The sequence below is a fragment of the Heptranchias perlo genome, chromosome 11, assembly GCF_035084215.1.
Source record: "Heptranchias perlo isolate sHepPer1 chromosome 11, sHepPer1.hap1, whole genome shotgun sequence".
NCBI lineage: Eukaryota > Metazoa > Chordata > Chondrichthyes > Hexanchiformes > Hexanchidae > Heptranchias > Heptranchias perlo.
Window position 1 is genome coordinate 14952890 of NC_090335.1, and position 23041 is coordinate 14975930.

The following is a 23041-nucleotide window of genomic DNA, read 5'->3' on the forward strand; positions in this document are numbered from 1 at the left end:
AGCATGTAGATGAGGAAGAGGGGCCCCAAGGACAGATCCTTAGGGAACTTGAGGTAATGATACGGGTGCAGGGGCAGGAAGAGAAGCCATTGTTGGAGATGTTCTGGCTACAATGGATAGGTAAGAGTGGAACCAAGCGAGGGCAGTCTTACTGAGCTGGACAACGGAAAAGAGGTAGTAGACGAGGATGGTGTGGTTGACCGTTAAAGGCTGCATTGAGGTCGAGAAGGCAAGGAGAAATATTGTACCACTGTCATAGTCACAGAGGATATCATTTATAACTTTGATTAGGGCTGTTTCAGTGCTGTAGCAGGGGCAGAAATCTGATTGGAGAGTTCAAAGATGGAGTTGCGGGAAAGATGGGCATGGATTTGGGAGGTTAACTATGTCATTTGCCAGCAGTACTGTTGACAAGTGATTTTAGACATTACTGTAGACCTGACAGTTATGTAATTACCAATGACAATTGACAAATTGTAGATAGAAAAAACTGTTCCTGTGCTATTGAAATGTTTACAAGTTTCCTTGCAGTTTATCGGTCTGTTACTAAGGTTATATATATTTTGCCACAACATTCTACAATAGCCTCTAGGGCGCACTTTGAAACTACATTTCTTTCCAATCAAATAGTTTACATGAGTTCTGAATTTAATGTTTTCTCTCTCCAGGTCCTGCTCAGGTTCCAATGGTGTCCCCAAATGGTTCAGTGCCTCCTATTTATGTGCCTCCAGGATATGTATCACAGGTAAACAGACATGTCTTTGAATAAAAAGAACAATTGTATGGAAAAATGAGAATAGTAATATATCACAACTACCTAATTTACTTGTAATTGTACTGTAGTCAGTATCAAATATAGCTGAGTAGGACTGGTAGTCAGCAAAATTACTTATTCTTTTGTGGTATAGAAAATAAAATGTATTTATGCCATCACGATGTACTGCAAAAGTATAGCAAATGAAAAGTAATTGCATAAACCTGTACATTTTGGAAAAACTTCTATTATATTTATAAATCTGTAAAATTGTTTATGCTGTTTTTTTAAGTATAGTATTACCCTCTAATTTTGCTAATTTTTCCCTCTTGTGATTTCCCGGGGTAATGCATATCCTATTGCCAACTGATTAGTATATTCCACGGCCTGTGGCAAGATTTCCCTCCGTTTGGGAAGGTGCCTGACCTGTACTGGCATTTTTTCAGAGCAGAGCGATATGAGGCTCTTACAGTTCTGCGCAGTGAGAATCAGCTACCCAACTGCTCCACAAGGCAGCAGAGACAATCCTTTCAAACCTATTATTGGCCCTATAACTAAGCTGCAGTAAACTGGAAACACTACCAAATGACAAATATATAAAATGGAAGATAAAACAATATTAAAGATAGAGTTTTTAAAAAAATGAACATTGAGCTTACAGCAACTCTTGTCCAGCCCCCTCTGTGATGCCTGAAGGGAAACAGCTGTTGCTGAGACCTGGATTCCTAGAGATAGTGTTTTGTCCATAATTTTTAAAGACTGTGTTAGATTTGAATTTATAATAAATAATATGATCACCATAGCTTGGAAAGGTTTAAGTAATACTTGTCTATCCAGTGCATTAGTGCAAAAAAACAATTAAGAAGGCAAAGGGAAACTAGGAAAAGGAATATAGAAGGAAATAGTGATTTATTCTACAGACACCTAAATAACAAAAGAAAAATCAGGATAGGGATAGTGCCACTACGGGATATACACGATAAACTCACAGGCAATGACAGCGAAATGGCAGAAATATTAAATAATTACTTTGCCTCAGTATTTACCAGGGAGACTAACATGGTGGGCATGACATCAGAAGAAGAGATCAAAAAGATATAAAGATGTTTAAGATAGAAAGGGAGGAGATAATTGATAAACTAATCAAACTTAGAGAGGATAAAATCCCAGGTCAGGATGGATTCCATCCATGCATATTAAAAAGTTAGGGAGGAGATAGCAGAGGCATTATTGCATATATATAAAAATTCATTAGAAAAGGGAATAGGGCCAGAGCAGCTGAGGCGGCAAAGAAGAGGAGAGAGAGCAGCTCATAAAAAGGCAGGAGTGGGAGCACAAGCGTCAGGGAGAGAGAGAGAGAAAAAGAGACGTCAGCACAAGGGAAGGCGCTGATTGGTACGTAGCTGGTGAGTTTTTTTTAATGTCTGTAGTTTATATTCAGTTAAGTTTATTAGATTATTAACTAAATCGAGGCATGACAGGGCACCTCACTCCCGTGGAATGCACATCTTGTGCCATGTGGGAATTCCAGGCAGCAGCTGGCGTCACTTCAGTGCATCCGCGAGACTGAGATCTACATGGATAGCACGTTTCAGGAGGTGGTCACCCCACAGCTTAAGAAAGTGCAGGGGGAGAGGTACTGGGTGACCGCCAGACAGTCAAGGTGGACCAGGCAGGTAGTGCAGGAGTCCCCTGAGGGCATCTCGCTCTCTAACCATTATTCAGTTCTGAGTACTGGTGAGGGGGAGGGTTCCCCTAGGGAGTGCAGCCAGTGCCAAGTCCACAGCACCATGGGTGGCTCAGCTGTACAGGGTGGGAGGAGAAAGGTCAAGAGAGCGATAGTGATTGGGGATTCTATAGTTAAGGGAGCAGACAGGCATTTCTGTGGCCACAGATGTGATTCCAGAATGGTATATTGCCTCCCTGGTGCCAGGGTTAAGGATGTCACTGAGTGGCTGCAGAGTATTCTGGAGGGGAAGGGTGAACAGCCAGAGGCCGTGGTCCATATCGGTACCAACGACATAGGTAGAAAGAGGGATGAGGTCCTGCAGGCAGATTTTAAGGAGTTAAGAAAGATATTAAGAAGCTGGACCTCAAAGGTAGCAATCTCCGGATTACTCCTGGTGCCACGTGCTTGTGAGTATAGAAATATGAGGATAGAGCAGATGAATGCGTGGCTGGAGAGATGGTGCAGGAGAGAGGCCTTTAGATTCCTGGAGCATTGGGACCGATTCTGGGGGAGGTGGGACCTGTATAAGTCGCTGGGTTGCACCTCAACAGGACCGGGACCAATATCCTTGTGGGGAGGTTTGCTAGTGCTGTTGGGGAGGGTTTAAACTAGCTTGGCAGGGGGATGGGAACCTGAGCGTAGGTTCAGAAGGGGGAGAAGCAGAGCTGGAAATGGAAGGCAGAAAATTAGTAAGTGAGTTTAGAAGGCAGAGGAAACAAAGGTTAGAAGCTATACAACAAAGGAGTTTGGCAGTGCTTAATATGCAAGGAGTATAGTGAATAAGGCAAATGAGCTAAGGGTACAGATAGACACGTGGAAGTACGATATCTTAGCTATTAGAAACATGGCATAAACAGGGGCAAGAATGGTAGCTGAACATTCCTGGTTACAGGGTTTTCAGACGAGATAGGAGGATAAAAAAGTAGGGGGGCTGGTAATATTGGTTAAAGAAACAATTACGGCTTTGAGGCCATATGGGTTAGGCTAAAGGACAAAAAAGGGACAGTCACACTGCTGGGAGTATACTATAGATCCCCAAACAGTCAGAGGGAGATAGAAGAGCAAATATGTAGGCAAATTTCTGAAGTGCAAAAACAATAGGGCAGTAATAAGGGATTTCAACTACCCTAATATTAACTGGGATACAATCAGTGCAAACGGTATAGAGGACGCAGAATATTTAAATTGCATTCAGGAAAACTTTTTTAGCCAGTATGTGGCAAGCCCAACAAGGGTGGGTGGGGTGGGGGGGCAGTTCTGGATTTCGTTTTAGGGAATGAAGCTGGGCAGGTAGAAGGAGTATCAGTGGGAGAGCATTTTGCTGGTAGTGATCATAATTCAGTTGAAATTAGCATAGTTATGGAAAAGGACAAAGATAGAACAGGAGTAAAAGTTCTAAATTGGGGAAAGGCCAATTTTACTAAGCTGAGAACAGCTATTTGAAGGTAAATCAGTATCAGAGCAGTGGAAGGCAGTCAAGGGAGAGATTCAAGGGGTTCAGAGTAAACATGTTCCCACAACGAAAAAGGGTGGAACTGCCAAATCTAGAGCCCCCTGATGACAAGAAGCATACAGGGTAAGATAAGGCAAAAAAAGGAAGCTTATGTCAGACACAGAGAGCTCAATACTGCAGAAAGTGTAGAGGAGAGAGAAAGTGCAGGGGTGAAATTAAAAAGGAAATTAGGAAAGCAAAGAGAGGGCATGAAAAAATACTGGCAAGTAAAATTAAGGAAAACCCAAAAATGTTTTATAAATACATAAAGATCAAGAGGTTAACTAAGGAAAGAATAGGGCCTATTAGAGACCAAAAAGGTAACCTATGTGTGGAGGCGGAAGATGTGGGTATGGTTCTTAGTGAATACTTTGCGTCTGCCTTCACAAAAGAGAGGGACGATGCAGAGATTGTAGTTGAGGGGGAGGAGGAGTGTGAAATATTGGATGGGACAAACGTAGTGAGAGAGGAAGTATTAATGGGTTTAGCATCTTTGAATGTAGATAAGTCTCCAGGCTCGGATGAAATGTATCCCAGGCTGTTAAGAGAAGCAAGGGAGGAAATAGCGGAGGCTCTGACCATCATTTTCCAATCCTCCCTGGCTACAGGCGTGGTGCTGGAGGATTGGAGGACTGCTAAACGTTGTACCGTTCTTTAAAAAGGCAGAAAGGGATAGACTGAGTAATTACAAGCCAGTCAGCCTAACCTCAATGGTGGGCAAATTATTGGAAAAAATTCTGTGGGACAGTATTAATCATCATTTAGAAAAGCGCGGATTAATCAAGGACAGTCAACGTGGATTTGTTAAGCGAAGGTCGTGTCTGACTAACTTGCTTGAATTTTTTGAGGAGGTAACAAGGAGAGTCTATGAGGGTAACACGTTACGTGGATTTTGACAAGGTCCCACATGGCAGACTGGGCAAAAAGGTAAATGCCCATGGGATCCAAGGGAAAGTGGCTAGTTGGATCCAAAATTGGCTCAATGGCAGGAAGCAAAGGGTAATGGTTGACAGGTGTTTTTGTGACTGGAAGGCTGTTTCACAAGGGTCAGTACTAGGTCCCTTGCTTTTTGTGGTATATATTAATGATTTTGACTTGAATGTGGGGGGCTTGATCAAGAAGTTTGCAGATGGTACAAAAATTGGCCATGTGGTTGATAGTGAGGAGGAAAGCTGTAGTGTGCAGGAAGATATAGAAAGGCTACAGCACGGAAGGAGGCCATTCAGCTCATCGAGTCCGCGCCGGCTCTTTGCAAGAGCAATCCAGTTAGTCCCACTCCCCCACCCTATCCCTGCAACGCTGCCAATCTTGTCCTTTCAAGTACTTATCCGGTTCCCCTTTGAAAGCCACGATTGATTCTGCCTCCACCACCCCCCCCACCGATCCATTCCAGATCATAACCACTCGCTGTGCAAAAAAGTTTGTCCTCATGTCACCGCCGGTTCTCCCGCCAATCATCCTCAATCCATGCCCTCTGGTTCTTGACTCATCCGCCAATGGGAATAGTTTCCCTCTATCTATTCCGTCCAGGCCCTTCATGACCTTAAATACCTCTATCAAATCTCCTCTCAATCTTCGCTGCTCCAAGGAGAACAACCCCAGCTTCTCCAGTCCAGCCACGCGACTGAAGTCCCTCATCCCTGGAATCATTCCAGCAAATCTTTTCCGCACCCTCTCTCAGGCCTTGACATCTTTCCTAAAGTGCGGTGTCCAGAACTGGACACAATACCCCAGCTGTGGTCGAACCAGTGCCCCATAAAGGTTCATCATGACCTCCCTGCTTTTGTACTCCATGCCTCTATTTATAAAGCCTAGGATCCCGTATGCTTTTTAAAAAAATATCTAATTATCCAAAACATGATACAAAAAAAGGAACACAGCAAAAACAGCCCTAGTTACATGTGAACTGCACAACGTTGTCTATGCAATATGATACAAACAATGCCACATCTAGTACATAGGAGAGACAGGGAACAGTCTAAGGATGAGGCTCACTGGGCACCTCAGTGCTATTACAATGAAGGATGTATACAAACCTACCACCTGACATTTCATGGAGCATGGTCTTGAGACCCTGGAGATCATAGTATTGGAGACCAACATGAACTGGACAACCTCACAAAGGAAAAGGAGATATAAGCACTGCCCCAGTCAAGAGCATATCAATGGACTGGTCAGGTGGGCAGAAAAGTGGCAAATGGAATTCAATCCAGAGAAGTGTGAGGTAATGCATTTAGGAAGGGCAAACAAGGCAAAGGAGTACACAATAAATGGGAGGATACTGAGAGGTGTAGAGGAACAAAAGGACCTCGGAGTCCATGTCCACAGATCTCTGAAGGTAGCAGGACAGGTAGATAAGGTGGTTAAAAAGGCATACAAGATTATTTCCGTTATTAGACGAGGTATAGAATATAAGAGCAGGGAGGTTATGCTAGAACTGTATAAAACATTGGTTAGGCCACAGCTTGAGTACTGGGTACAATTCTGGTCACCACATTACAGAAAAGATGTGATTGCACTGGAGAGGGTACAGAGGAGATTTACGAGGTTGTTGCCAGGGCTGGAGAATTTTAGCTGAGAAAAGATTGGATAGGCTGTGGTTGTTTTCTTTGGAACATTGGTGGCTCAGGGGAGATTTAATTGAGGTATATAAAATTATCACGGGACTAGATAGAGTGGATAAGGAGGACCTATTTCCCTTAGTAGAGGGGTCAGTGACCAGGGGTCATAGATTTAAAGTAATTGGTAGACAGATTAGAGGGGAGCTGAGGAGAAATTTTTTCACCCAGAGGGTGGTGGGGGTGTGGAACTCACTGCCTGAAAGGGTGGTAGAGGCAGAAACCCTCAACTCATTTAAAAAGTAGTTGGATGTGCACTTGAAGTGCCGTAACCTACAGGGTTACGGACCAAGTGCTGGAAAGTGGGATTAAGCTGGATAGCTCTTTTTCGACTGGTATGGACATGATGGGCTGAATGGCCTCCTTCTGTGCTGTAACTTTGTATGATTCTATGTTTCTGTGACTGGCGGAAAGCTAATGTGATTCCTATATTTTAAAAGGGCAATCGAACAAGCCCAGGGAACTATAGACCAGTTAGCTTAACATTGGTGGTAGGAAAGATAATGGAATCCTTACTTAAAGATGTAATAGAAAAATATCTAGAAACCAAAAATATAATAAAGAATAGTCAGCACGGATTTCAAAAGGGAAGGTCATGCTTGGGCAACCATATTGAATTCTTTGAAGAAGTAACAGAAAGGGTAGACCAGGGTAATGCAGTAAATGTAATATATTTGGATTTTCAAAAGGCCTTCGATAAGGTACTGCATAGTAGACTCATGACTAAGGTCAGAGCATGTGGTGTCAGGGGATAAATAGCAGAATGGATAGCAAGCTGGCTAAAAACAGAAAACAGAGACTAGGAGTTAAAGATAGTTACTCAAACTGGCAAAAGGTGGGAAGTGGTGTTCCACAAGGACCGGTGCTGGGACTGCTATTGTTCATCATTCACAAACGATTTGAACGTAGGAATTGGAAGTATAATTTCAAAATTTGCGGACACCACCAAATTGGTTGGTATAGTTGATACTGAGGAAGACTGTGACAAAATACAAAAAAGATTAATAAACTTGCAGAATGGGGGGTGTGTAATTGGCAAATGAATTTCAATATAGATAAGTGTGAGGTTTTACATTTTGGTAGGAAAAATAAGGAGGCCACATACTCCTTGGAAAGTAAGAGTCTAAGTGAGGTAGAGGAGCAGAGGGACCTGGGGATACAGATATACAAATCACTAAAAGTAGCAATGCAGGTTAATAAGGCCATAAAAAAGCAAACAAAGCACTGGTGTTCATTTCTAGAGGGATAGAATTGAAAAGCAGGGAAACTACGTTAAAATTGTATAGAGCCTTGGTTAGACCACGCTTGGAGTACTGTGAACAGTTCTGGTCTCCATATTATAAAAATGATTTAGAGGCACTGGAGAAGATGCAAAAAAGATTTACTGGGATGATACCAGAAGTGAGAGGTTATACTTATCGGGAAAGATTGAACAGCTGGGGCTTTTTTCTCTAGAAAAGAGACTGAGAGGTGACCTGATAGAGGTCTTCAAGATTATGAAAGAGTTTGATAGGGTAGATGTAGAGAAGATGTTTCCACTTACAGGGGAGACCTGAACTAGGGGCCATAAATATAAAATAGTCACAAATAAATCCAATTAGCTTAATGTCGGTGATAGGAAAGATAATGGAATCCTCACTCAAAGACGTAATAGGGAATTCAGGAGAAACTTCTTTACCCAGAGAGTGGTAAGAACGTGGAACTCGCTACCACAAGGAGTAGTTGAGATGACTGGCATAGATGCATTTATGGGGAGGCTAGATAAACACGTGAGGGAGAAAAGAAAAGTAAGATATGTTGATGGGGTTAGATGAAGATGGGTGGTAAGAGGCTTTTTTTTTTATTCGTTCATGGGATGTGGGCGTCGCTGGTGAGGCCGTCATTTATTGCCCATCCCTAATTGCCCTTGAGAAGGTGGTGGTGAGCCACCGCTGCAGTCCGTGTGGTGAAGGTTCTCCCACAGTGCTGTTAGGAAGGGAGTTCCAGGATTTTGACCCAGTGACGATGAAGGATTGGCGATATATTTCCAAGTCAGGATGGTGTGTGACTTGGAGGGGAACGTGCAGGTGGTGGTGTTCCCATATACCTGCTGCTTTTGTCCTTCTGGGTGGTAGAGGTCGCGGGTTTGGGAGGTGCAGTCGAAGAAGCCTTGGCGAGTTGCTGCAGTGCGTCCTGTGGATGGTGCACACTGCAGCCACTGTGCGCCGGTGGTGAAGGGAGTGAATGTTCAGCGTGGTGGATGGGGTGCCAATTAAGCGGGCTGCGTTATCCTGAATAGTGTTGTTGGAGCTGCACTCATCCGGGCAAATGGAGAGTATTCTATCACACTCCTGACTTGTGCCTTGTAGATGGTGGAAAGGCTTTGGGGAGTCAGGAGGTGAGTCACTCGCTGCAGAATACCCAGCCTCTGACCTGCTCTTGTAGCCACAATATTTATATGGCTGGTCCAGTTAAGTTTTTGGTCAATGGTGACCCCCAGGATGTTGATGGTGGGGGATTCGGCGATGGTAATGCCGTTGAATGTCATGGGGAGGTGGTTAGACTCTCTCTTGTTGGAGATGGTCATTGCCTGGCATTGGTCTGGCGCGAATGTTACTTGCCACTTATGAGCCCAAGCCTGAATGTTGTCCAAGTCTTGCTGCATGCGGGCTCGGACTGCTTCATTATTTGAGGGGTTGCGAATGGAACTGAACACTGTGCAATCATCAGCGATCATCCCCATTTCTGACCTAATGATGGAGAGAAGGTCATTGATGAAGCAGCTGAAGATGGTTGGGCCTAGGACACTGCCCTGAGGAATTCCTGCAGCAATGCCCGGGGGGCTGAGATTGAGAATCCCTACATGGTCAGTTTTCGGTAAAATATTAAAATGCCTACGTGGCAAAGAAGCAGAATGCAAAATGGTTAGAAAGGGTTAATTAGTTAGTAACTGAGATTGATACAAGTGGCCTGGCCCTCCTGCTGGGCCATATGTTTGCTTAGTCAGCAGGTCTGCATTGTCTTATCAATGATAGGTCTTTGATGTGAGTCAAGGACTGGTCTGAATGTCTCCATGTTTATGGCAGATCAATATAGGTAACGAGCTTAGCCAAAGTTGAAAGACATTCCAGGTTGGGAGATAAGGAACAGAAGGAACAGGGAAGAACATTCCAAGTTGGAAAGTGAGGAAGTTATCCCCTTTGATGTCTAACAGCAGCATGATCAGCACATGGACGATTTATGATTGGCCGGAAATAATGTAACCTCGCATGGCAACCTATGCCCGGCTTATGATTGGTGTTGACCCTCGTTAAGTATGTTCCAACCCTATTGATTTGTATAAAAACGTGTGGATTTCTGTATGTTTCTTGTTCTTGCTCTGCCAGCATAGAGGGACTCTATCAGGAGTCCAAATCAATGCTGCAGACTAAGAACCCTGCTATTAAAGATGTGTTGGACTTTAAAATGTATTCGACTTCAGTTATTACTGAACCAGACTGAGGGGAAAGAATCCGGATCGTCAAGATGATTGGCCTCCAACAACCGCTACCATCTTCCTTTGTGCTAGGTATGACTCCAGCCACTGGAGAGTTTTCCCCCTGATTCCCATTGACTTCAATTTTACTAGGGTTCCTTGGTGCCACACTCTGTCAAATGCTGCCTTGATGTCAAGGGCAGTCACCCTCACCTCACCTCTGGAATTCAGCTCTTTTGTCCATGTTTGGACCAAGGCTGTAATGAGGTCTGGAGCCGAGTGGTCCTGGCGGAACCCAAACTGAGCATCGGTGAGCAGGTTATTGGTGAGTAAGTGCCACTTGATAGCACTGTCGACGACACCTTCCATCACTTTGCTGATGATTGAGAGTAGACTGATGGGGCGGTATTGGCCGGATTGGATTTGTCCTGCTTTTTGTGGACAGGACACACCTGGGCAATTTTCCACATTGTTGGGTAGATGCCAGTGTTGTAGCTTTACTGGAACAGTTTGGCTGGAGGCGCAGCTATTTCTGGAACACAAGTCTTCAGCACGACAGCGGGGATGTTGTCGGGGCCCATAGCCTTTGCTGTATGCTGTGCACTCAGCCATTTTTTGATATCACATGGAGTGAATCGAATTGGCTGAAGACTGGCTTCTGTGATGGTGGGGATATCGGGAGGAGGCCGAGATGGATCATCCACTCGACACTTCTGGCTGAAGATGATTGCAAACACTTCAGCCTTGTCTTTTGCACTCACGTGCTGGACTCCACCATCATTGAGGATGGGGATGTTTGCAGAGCCTTCTCCTCCCATTAGTTGTTTAATTGTCCACCACCATTCACGACTGGATGTGGCAGGACTGCAGAGCTTTGATCTGATCCGTTGGTTGTGGAATCGCTTAGCTCTGTCTATAGCATGTTGCTTCCGCAGTTTAGCACGCATGTAGTCCTGAGTTGTAGCTTCACCAGGTTGGCACCTCATTTTGAGGTACGCCTGGTGCTGCTCCTGGCATGCTCTTCTACACTCCTCATTGAACCAGGGTTGATCCCCTGGCTTGTTGGTAATGGTAGAGTGAGGAATATGCCGGGCCATGAGGTTACAGATTGTGCTGGAATACAATTCTGCGGCTGCTGATGGCCCTCAGCGCCTCATGGATGCCCAGTTTTGAGCTGCTAGATCTGTTCTGAATCTATCCCATTTAGCACGGTGGTAGTGCCACACAACACGTTGAATGGTGTCCTCAGTGCGAAGACGGGACTTCGTCTCCACGAGGACTGTGCGGTGGTCACTCCTACCATTACTGTCATGGACAGATGCATTTGCATCAGGTAGATTGGTGAGGACGAGGTCAAGTAAGTTTTTCCCTCGTGTTGGTTCGCTCACCACCTGCCGCAGGCCCAGTCTGGCAGCTATGTCCTTCAGGACTTGGCCAGCTCGGTCAGTAGTGGTGATGGACATTGAAGTCCCCCAACCAGAGTACATTCTGTGCCCTTGCAACCCTCAGTGCTTCCTCCAAGTGGTGTTCAACATGGAAGAGGACTGATTAATCAGCTGAGGGAGGGCGGTAGGTGGTAATCAGCAGGAGGTTTCCTTGCCCTTTTTGTTTGGAGCATAAACCTGTTGGGCCGAATGGCCTGTTGCTCTGCTGTGTTCTATCTAATTTTATGCATTATTAATTATATTAATCCTTCCTCACTGTTGCTGGAAGGTTTGTTGTGTTGCTATACATCTGCAAACACTAATCTGCCACTTCAGTATCACAAAACTCTGTCAGTTTTTAATCAAACTTTATAAAGGTTGCTCCTAACAAAATATTAAGTTCCTTTGGAGAATTGTGGATTTCTATTCCTGTATCTCATAAACATCAAAAAATTCATCTTTGTTTAATGTTGTCCTTTGGTAAGCGGGTTCCTTGTGAAAGTTGGAATTTTGTGAACTATCACTGCTTCTGATTGTGAAGGACATTCAAAGAGGAGTTAAATGGACAGAATATGCCTGTATTTGTGGTTCTACGTAGAGGGATCTATAATGCTCAACAGCCAATTTTGGGACAGTGGTATAATCTCTAAGCAGTTCTAATGTCAAGCGAAACAACAGCAATAGGGTATGACCAAGCTGCATTCCCCTGCCCAAGCTGAAGGATTTTGAGATGGCATTGCTTGTAATTACCTTTGCATAATGTTCTGTGTACAGACTCCATTTTTATTTCGCAAACATTTAACTGAGACCTCCAAAGAGCATCGAGCTAATAAGGCCTTGCTTTTTGGCATCTAGGGGTATTCTTCGAACTGGATCATTGGAATCCCAGTGCACAACTATGGCATCAAAGAATCTCCTTAAACTGTCAGAACTAATGCCCTAACATACTCAACTGCTCTGGGTGGATTGGGAAAGACAAGATCTTTTCTAGTTAGTCTGACACCAATTTTCCAGGGTCTTTTGTCAGCCACTTTGAAAATCCTGTTAATGACATGAAAGTTGTAAGTTATGGATAGGTAGTGCTTCAGAAACCATATATATTTTAATAATTTTTCATCGGGATGGATTAAATGTGTAGCTCTCTGTCACCCTGAACATCACCAAAATATAAATACTTTATCATCAGCTGGCATGTCGCCTTAGCTCTAACGACCAAAAGCAGCCTCTTTGCTGCATTTCCTTTTCATGGTATATTAAGTACATTTATATTTACAATGCCAGTGAGTCTCCAAGATGGAAATTTAGACAAGCATGGAAACACATTAAAATACTGTTTCAGAAGGAATTCTGGGCACTGTGAAGTAGAAAATAGACCATGTACTTAACTGAATTAAGCAATGAGACATGTTGCAAACAAAAATGTATTTAACCACCTGTGCTCCTACACAAATGGTATAAATAGTGGATACTCAGTAATAAACCACTGAATATAGAGTCTATCCCAGAAATGAAAAAGCATTCAATAAGGTGCCACATAAGAGGTTGTCTCACAAGATTAGGGCTCATGGAATTGGGGGTAATATATTAGCATGGATTGAGGATTGGTTAACGGACAGAAAACACAGAGTAGGAATAAACGGGTCATTTTCGGAATAGCAGGTTGTAACTAGTGGGGTGCCGCAGGGACCTGTGCTTGGGCCTGAGCTATTTACAATCTATATTAATGACTTAAATGAAGGGACCAAGTGTAATGTATCCAGGTTTGCTGACGATACAAAGCCAGGTGGGAAGGTAAGCTGTGAAGGGATATCAACAGGTTAAGTGAGTGGGGAGGAAGGTGGCAGATGGCGTATAATGTGGGGAAATGTGAGGTTATTCACTTTGGTAGGAAAAATAGAAAAACGGAATATTTTTTAAATGGTGAGAAATTATTAAATGTTGGTGTTCAGAGGGATTTGGGTGTCCTTGTATACGAAACACAGAAAGTTAACATGCAGGTACAGCAAGCAATTAGAAAGGCAGATGGCATGTTGGCCTTTATTGCAAGGGGATTGGAGTACAAGCTTAAGGAAGTCTTGCTGCAATTGTACAGAGCTTTGGTGAGACCACACCTGGAGTGCTGTGCAGTTAAGGAAGGATATACTTGCCTTAGAGGCAGTGCAATGAAGGTTCACTAGATTGATTCCGGAGATAAGAGGGTCATCCTATGAGGAAAGATTGAGTAGAATGGGCCTATATTCTCTGGAGTTTAGAAGAATGAGAGGTGATCTCATTGGAACATATAAGATTCTATGAGGGCTTGACAGGGTATATGCTGAAAGGATGTTTCCCTTGGCTGGAGAGTCTAGAACTAGGGGACGTAGTCTCAGGATAAGGGGTCGGACATTTAGGACTGAGATGAGGAGGTATTTCTTCACTTAGAGGGTTGTGAAGATTTGGAATTCTCTTCCCCCAGAGGGCTGTGGATGCTCAGTCGTCGAGTGTATTCAAGACTGAGATAGATAGATTTTTGGACTCTAGGGGAATCAAGGGCTATGGGGATCGGGCAGGAAAGTGGAGTTGAGCTAGAAGATCAGCCATATTCTTATTGAATGGCGAGGCAGGCTCGAGGGACCGTATGGCCTACTCCTGCACCTATTTCTTATGTTCTTACGAAGGTACAGCCAACAACTCCATGTCCACAGGAATGAGTGAGCCGCATAAGTACTCCTCACGTGCAGTAATTTTGTATTCAACAATTAATCAGTGAATAATTATTCCACATGTTTATGCATGGTATAATATGAATAAAATACATTTCAAGTTAATTGTGTTAACTTGATTTTAATCTGGAATATTGCAAGTAGAAAACATCCTTTGAATTTGTACTGGGGCTTTCACCTGTCTGTAAAGAGATTTGGTCAGCATCTTGATAACCCTCTTAACACAGTTAAAATTACAAGTCCTGGGCAGGCAGCCCAGCCTTCAAAGCAGTATATTTAAATTTCTTCCTTAGATTCAAAGTTGTAAAATTACAAAAAATTACTGACACACCTCCCCTGTTCAGTTTCTTAACCTTGTTCGATGGACAACTGAAATGAACAGTTGGTTACTAGTCATGATTTTGAGATGTATTTATATTTTGCAATTTTACAAGGTTAATGAATCATTATTTTAAATGAGCCCATGAAATGTATTAAACATAGTCTTTTTTGAGCTACTAGTGTAGTAGTACAGGATTGCACTTTTAAATAGAGTTGCCAACTCTGGTTGGAGGTATTCCTGGAGGGTTAATCTCATGACTTTGATCATGTGACATTTGATCACATGACACACCCACAATTTGCAAATTTATTGCATTTACCTTATAAAGGTTGGGTCCCCTATAGTATCTTTTCTTGTGGTTTCGCGCCAGCAGTTGTTCTCAGAAATTCTCTCACAACCAGGAGCCCACCCACGACAGGTGAAGAAAGTACACAGGTGAACGGAGAATGCAAACTCCACTTATTTCTGGGGTTGTTATCAGCAGTGCCTGCAAGATTGATCTTCCTTTCCTAGAGGCGTCCAGATATTCTGGGAAGGTTCTCAACCTGACCCTAATTCTGATCTTTCTATACAAACCCCATATTCCCCCCAGATCCTTTTATATTCCTCCATTTCATATACTTATCCCATTCCCTTTTAAATGATGATCTAGTCCCCCCTCAACAATAGCCACTTACGGTGAAGCATCCCATGGTCAAATAACCCTTCGTGCAAAAAATGTCCTCCTCCCTTCCCCCTTGTTTCTTTCAGTGAGAATCCTCTGTGTCCGTCCCCTTGTTTCCCATTCACCCACCTGTGGAAACAATCTTTCACTATTTACCTACCGTAAAGTCCCCTCGGTCCACTCGCCTCTTTACTGGCTGCTCGTCTCTTGGTGGCGTCAAAGTTTTTCGCACTAAAGGGTTATTTGACTGTGCAAGTCACAGAGATTGTAGTCATAAGCGATTCTTTTCTGAGGAAAGTAGGTAGTCATGTGTGTCAGAAGGACAATAATTACAGGATGGTGAGCTGTCTACCTGGAGCAAGAGCAGTACATATTGAGGAAAGGTTAGAAAGGATACTGAAAGGGACTGATAGGGATGCTGTGGCAGTAGTCTATGCAGAGGTAAAAGGCAGAGAGAAATAATAGAGATGCCTTAAATGCTGCATATATGAGGATTAGCTCAAAATTCAGAGGCAGCTGAGTAATGTTCTCTGGTATACACTCGATATTTGGGAGTGATGGGGCATTCACCAGAAAAATTCACGAGGTACAACAATGCTACCTTCATAAATAACTGGGAATCCTTCCAGAATATAAAAGACTGGTACAGCACAGACAGGCTACACTTAAACCAAGTAGGGATAAAAAAAATTGCGAGGAACATTGGGACAGCAATAGGAAATCATTTAAACTGGACAGGTGAGGGTGATAGAATGGGGATGAAACTGGATCTCAGAGGTGCCAGATCATAGGGTAGAAGGTAGTAAACAGGCAGGTATAGACTCAAACTCAAAGACTCACATAGCAGACACTGAAGAACATGAGGAGGCAAATCTATAATGAGATCCATATGAATGCTAGAAACATCAGAAATAAGTTGCCAGATCTGGAGGCTGTTGTGGCATTTGGGAACTACAGTATGTTTGGAATATCCGAAACATGGCTGAATCCTGAGGATAGAAATGAATACAATATTCAGGGATGCAGAGTGTTTAGAAAAGATAGTGGACAAAAAAGGAGGTGGTGTAGCGCTATACATCAGACACCTGGGCAGTAAAAGAATTTGATCCTGTGGGAGGTAGAAAGCTTCAAAATGAGCTACTTTGGTTAGACATCTTTAATGCCAAAATAATCCAAGCTAACACTGGGTGTATGTACAAGCCACCTGGTCAGCATAAGAAAAAGAACAATTTTGCTCCATGAAGAGATAAGAAGGGTATGTGAAAACAGGAAAGTTATTTGAATGGGAGATTTCAATCAACCTAATATAAACTGAGAAAACCCAAGTGGTTTAGAGTCTGAGTTAGTAGATGCAGTGCATGACTGCATCTTGACCCAGCGTGTCAAGGAAGCCACAAGAGGCAATGCTCATCTTGATTTGTTATTCATTAATGACCCTGAAAATGTACAAGACATTTCAGTTGTCGCACTCTGGGGGACAACAACCACAGAATGATAACATTTTACGTGATTTGGGAGTAAGAAATACTTAAGACCAGAAGCCAGGTATATGGGCTAACTTTGGGCTAAATTCAATGAAATAAGGAACAACTAAAAGAAATAAATTGGGAAAGGTTGTTCAACAACACTTCAGTAGAAGACAAGTGGAATATCTTTAAAGGTCTAATGCTGAACATGCAGGATAAATACATTCCCAAAACCATCAAGCTTTGACTAAACAAATGTGAACCTAAATGGATTAACAAACAAATTAGAAGGGAGATAGTAAGGAAAAATGTCTTGTATAAATCCTGCAAGGAGAAAGGGGAAGTGGCTCACTGGGATCAATATAGGAAAATGCAGAAACATGTTAAAAGGGTGATCAGAGGAGCAAAGAGAGACCAGGCAAAAGACATGGCAGCTGAGACTAAGCTAACAGTAAAAATAATCTTTCAGTACTGCAACACGTTAGAGGACAGAGGATGAGCACAAAATAGTAAATATTGTGAATGAATACTTTCTCCAAATATTTACAAGAGAAAATATGAGCAAATAAATCCCTGGGGAGAGATGGTCTTTATTCCAGAGTGTTGAGAGAAACTAGGAAGAAGATTTGTGAGGCATTGGCAATCATTATAATGGAGTCAATGGTCACTAGGGATGTACCACTAGATTGGAAACAGGCTAAAGTGATGTCCATATTCAGAAAGGTTGACGAAACAGACACTGGCAACTACAGACCAATTAGTCTTTCTTCCGTTCTGGTAAAAGTAATGGAACTGCTCATCAGGGGTAAGCTTGAGGATCATCTGTATAATAATAACCTTGTTAACAGCAGTCAGCATGGATTCAGGATGGGAAGATCCTGCCTGACCAACCACCTCAACTTGTTTGTGGAAGTGACAAGCCAAGTGGACTGAGAGCCTCATGAAGTGGTATACCTGGACTTCCAAAAGGCTTTTCATAAAGTTCCACGTGAAAGGCTCTTAATTAGAATCAAAGCTTTGGGGATTCAGAGTAAACCCTGGGAATAGATAAGAAACTGGCTGAAGGGTAGGAATCAACGTATACTCTAGAAGGTGCTATGTCGGAGTGGGGGGGAAGTGCCGAGGGCTCAATGCTGGGACCACTACTATTTCTAATTTACATAATTGACCTAGATTCAGAAACTCAATGCAAAGTGGCCAAATTTGCAGATGATACGATACAAGGAGGGCAGTGGAATTGCCAGAGGCAGCTCACAAATTATTGAATGAGTTGGGCAAAATATGCAAGTAGTCAAAACAATGGCAGACAAGTGTCGAGTGCTGCACATAGTAAGGAAAAAATAGTCAACAAGCATACTCCATGAATAGTGTTGAAATAGCTACGGATCAAGTTGAAAGTAATCCAGGAGTCTTAGTTCACTCGTCATTAAATATATTCAACCAAAGCAGAGCAGCAATCAATAAAGCTAATAGGATGTTGAACTACATAATCAAAGCAGTAGAATAAGTCAGAGGAGGCAGTGATCAAATGTATAGTGCTCTGGTCAGACCGCACCTTGAATACTTTGTCCAGTTGTGATCGCCAAGAAATGAGAAAGACATTTAAATGTTGGAGGCAATGCAGAGAAGAGTCACGAGGCTGATCCCCAATTTTCAGGGGTCTGAGCTATGAGGAAAGACTGGATTGACTGGGGCTTTAGCGTTTGGAAAGGAGGCACCTGAGGGGTGATCTTACAGTGGAATGTAAGATTAAAAGTATAGAAAAAGTTAACCCAGAATATTACTTTAAAATAAACTGAGTAGAACTGGTGATACTGGTTCAAACTGGTAAAAGGTAATTTTAGAACAGATAAGAGAATTTTTCTTCACAAAGAATTATGAATATGTGGAATATACACCGGTGAGAATGGTGATTTTAAAAACCTCTACCTACCCATAGTGCAAAGAGCACCTTAAAACTATGTACAGCAGCTCGAATGTCATTATTTCAATCGAGTTTCTAATCCATAAATCATTTAAGAAACAATTGGATACTACAATGAGGGGATGTTAAGATCTCTTCGTTTGGATGAATTAAGGTAAACTGAACGGTCGTCTTTATCAGTAATGATCTTGTGAGTGAGATTAGGCCCACAAGCTTTGCAGTGGTTGCTCTTTTTGCAGCACTTTTACAAATTTTGAGTTGAGATCTTAAATCTGACTGCAGTAAAAAAAAAATTAGATCTTTTATTTTCCTGACAAATGTTTTGGATAATTAATTTCTTATTAGTATGTGTAGGAGCCCAAGGGGAAAGTTTTTAAGGCAAACAAAAAAAGTGAAAATATAAGCTTTCAACATAGCCATTCTACTCAATTGTAATTCTGTCTGAGTTGTGCAGGTCATTGAAGAAAATGGTGTTCGAAGGGTGCTGGTGTTACCTCAGCAGCCAGAGTTTCACCCTGGCAGTCACCCACCAATGCATCCTCATCCTTACATGCCTGCGTTTCTTCACCCACCTGTCCTACCACATCCACAGCATCAAATGTACTCTCCAGGACCAGGAGATGTTGCAACACAGTATGTTCCACAACATCATCCTCCACATTCATATGCAGATCAAGGTAAGCATGTTGAATTTTAAACATCTTTATATCTTCTCAGACACCTGTTGGGCACAAAAATCTGCTTCCAACACTCTGCCAATGTCATCTTTGAATTGCTGGGAAGTCAGCAAGAGCAAACTAGGCTGGTTTGACATCTGATTTTGCCTTCCTGCTGTCACTACTGGGGAAAATAGAATTAATTTAAATATTGACAGAAAAAAATGATTTTGTAGCCTCCTAGCTTTGCAAATATTTTTTAAGATGAAAAAGACATGTATTTTTCTTACCATACAAGGTGTTCAGTCTTCAAAGGGTTAAGCGGAAGGTAAGTGTTAAGCTGTCCTAATAGTAGTGCAAATATTTGACTTTGGCTTACAATGTCACAATATCCTGTTCAACTCCTGGTGGTACTGTTGAGTTCACAGATGTTTTTGCTGCCACTCAGAACTTCCCTGATTAGACTACTGAAGCAGCAATTTGTATTTGGCATTGCTGAATCAGGATCTGTAGAAAGAGCAAAAATAGAATTAATGAGGCAAGCTTATTGTACAGATTAAAATGTCAACTAAATGGGAATTGGTATTGGGTAGCAGAAGGATAGAGTAACACTTAGAGAAACCTTGTTGTTTGCAAAACTATTTATAGGCTATAAGAGTATTTAAGAACTAAAACTAAGTATTTGGGGTTTGAGTTGGCAACCTGAGGTCCACAAAGCCTAAACAACTACACAGAAACCTGTAGAGAAGAGTGAACAAGGAAGCCATTGTTTTTTTTTTGCTGTTAACTACCCAAGGTTCCTATTCACTTGTAATTTTAATGTATAACTTCATTCTCACACCATAATGTGCATTCATGTCTCATTCATTTATGCTTAAGAGGCCCATCATTAATCAGGAAAAATCAATGACGCTTTACCCCTTCAGGAGCTTTAGATTGTTTGAAATCTTAAGAGAATCGTGTAATCATCTCCACTCCAGCTCTGCAGAAGCCTTGTTCTCAGAGGAAGTTATATTAAGCCAGACAAGTTAAAGATCCTACACTCGATATTTTGTACTTCTCAGCATGACAGTTCCACTCTGGTCCTCAGCTTTTCAATCCAAAATAACTTGTACCTGATAAATTGATAGATTGGATCAACATAATAAAAATAATGGGGAAGAAATTGTGAGGCTCTGCTACCTACCTGATGCAGCCCTTTCTCTGTATGTCCAATATCTTTGAAACAATGGGCACGAAGATGGTTACCAATACAACATCCTCCTTGATGAGCTGATTTTAGTAGGCAGGATGTTTTAATTTTTTCATAGGATGTGGTCAATGCTGGTAAGACTGCATTTGTTGCCTGTCCCTAGTTGCATGGGGTGGATATTGAGTCCCGTGGTAGGGGTGCCAATCAAGCAGACTGCATTGTGCTGGATGATATCTAGCTTCTTGAGTGTTGTGGTTGCATCCATCCAGGTGAGTAGTGAGTAATACATCACATGCCTGACTTGAACCTTGTAGATGATGCTGAGACTATCGTGGATAGCACGTTCAGTGAGGTGGTCACACCGCAGGTAAAGATTACGCAGGCAGAAAATATATGGGTGACCGCCAGGCAGAGTAAAAGGACTAGGCAGGTAGAGCAGGAGTCCCCTGGGGCCATCTCCCTCTCAAACAGATATACCGCTTTGGATACTGTTGGGGCAGATAGCTTATCAGGGGAAAGCAGCAAGAGCCAAGTTTGTGGCACCGCTGCACAGGAGGGGAGGAAGAAGAGTGGCAGGGCTATAGTGATAGGGAATTCTATTGTAAGGGGAACAGATAGGCGTTTCTACGACCGCAAACGTAACTCCAGGATGGTATGTTGCCAAGGATATCGCGGAGCAGCTGCAGGACATTCTGGAGGGGGAGGGTGAACAGCCAGTAGTCGTGGTCCATATCGGTACCAACGACATAGGTTTAAAAAAAGGGATGAGGTCCTGCAAGGTGAATTTAAGGAGTTAGGAGATAAATTTAAAAAGCAGGACTTCAAAGGTAGTGATCTCAGGATTACTAGCATTGTCACTAGTGAGTATAGGAACAGGAGAATAGACTGGATGAATACATGGCTGCAGGGATGGTGTGGGAGGGAGGGATTTAGATTCCTGGGACATTGGGACCGGTTCTGGGGAAGGTGGGACCTGTACAAGCAGGACGGGTTACACCCGAGCAGGACTGGAACCAATGTCCTCGCGGGGGGTGTTTGCCAGTGCGGTTGGGGAAGGTTTAAACTAGAGTGGCGGGGGATGGGAACCTGAGCGGGGAGTCAGAAGGGAGTAAAGTTGAGAGCAGCAAGAGAGGGGAAGACCCAGGAGAAATTTACAATACAAATAGTACAAACAGTTGATCACGAACAAGTGAAAGGGAAAAGCGTAGAGCAGCAGAAAGAAAGTGTACTTGAGGCACGACAGATAAAGTGAAAACTAGGAGGCGTAAGGCGATTAACCCAGCATCAAAGCTGAAGGTCAGGCTAGGGTGTGTGGCCCAACTAAGAGTTCGACATACAAATGCACGGAGTATAAGGAATAAATTAAATGAACTACAGGTTCAAATTCAAATTGGAGGGTTTGACATGATAGCTATTACTGAGACATGGCTGCAGGATCGTCAGGATTAGGAACTAAATATACCAGGTTATAAGGTCTACAGGAGAGATAGGGAAAATGGAAGATGGGGAGGAGTAGCCTTAGTGATTAGAGATGAAATCACTTCAAAGATAAAGGAGGATATAACGAGGGGTAAGCAGCCAACAGAGACCTTATGGGTTGAATTGAGAAATAGGAAAGTATCTAAGACTATAGTGGGAGTTGTATATAAGACCCCTGGCAGCAGCTCTGAAGTGCTAGATTGTATAAATGCAGAGATTAGACAAGTGTGTAACAAAGGCATAGTGGTCTTAATGGGGGACTTTAACCTTCACACAGATTGGGAAAAGCAGACCAGCAACTGTCAGAAAGGTAGTGAATTTCTTGAGTGTGTCCGGGATAGTTTTCTACAGCAGTATGTCCTGGAGGCAACAAGGGGGCAAGCCATACTAGATTTAGTAATGAGTAATGAACCAGATTTAGTTAACAGCTTAACTGTGTGTGAACATCGATCCAATAGCGATCATAACATGATCGAGTTCAATGTAGTGTTTGAAAGGGAAAAAAGTGAGTCAGCTGCTAAGATTCTAGACTTGGGTAAGGCCGACTTCAATGGGATGAGACGGAGACTGTCCGCAGTAAACTGGGCAAATCTGTTAATGGGTAAAACGACTGATGATCAGTGGGAAATGTTTAAAGAAACATTTAACGTGATACAGAATCGGTTTATACCCCTGAGGGGCAAGAACTCTACTTGCCAAAAAAATCAGCCATGGACAACTTAAGAGGTAAGGGACAGTATAAGACATGAGGAAAAGGCATACAAAAAGGCAAAAAATGGCACAGATCCTGGCGAATGGGAAAGATACAAAGATCAACAAAGGGTCACAAAACAGATAGTAAGAGCTACAAATAGAGAGTATGAAAAGAAACTTGCAAGGGATATCAAAACCAATACGAAGAACTTTTATAGTTCTATTAGGAAAAAGAGGGTGGTCAGGAGCAGTGTTGGCCCCTTAAAAACTGAAAGTGGGGATATTGTCATTGACAATGGGGAAATGGCAAACATGTTGAACAATTACTTTGTGTCAGTATTTACAGTAGAAAAAGAGGATAGCATGCCGGAAACCCCAAGAAAACGAATATTGAATTGGGGACAGGGACTCAATAAAATTAACATAAGTAAAGCAACAGTAATGAAGAAAATAATAGCACTAAAGAGTGACA

At 42.7% G+C, this 23041-nt stretch overlaps 1 protein-coding gene across 2 annotated transcripts in view; it reads left to right on the top strand.

Moving 5' to 3' along the window:
* fndc3a (fibronectin type III domain containing 3A) overlaps positions 1-23041 on the top strand; it is a 228175-nt gene that overhangs the window by 112239 nt on the left and 92895 nt on the right. For both annotated transcript variants that reach the window (XM_067992587.1, XM_067992589.1), the window contains 2 exons: positions 669-745; positions 19004-19226. In XM_067992587.1, coding sequence (XP_067848688.1) covers positions 669-745; positions 19004-19226 — 300 coding nt within the window. The remainder of the gene's footprint in view (positions 1-668; positions 746-19003; positions 19227-23041) is intronic.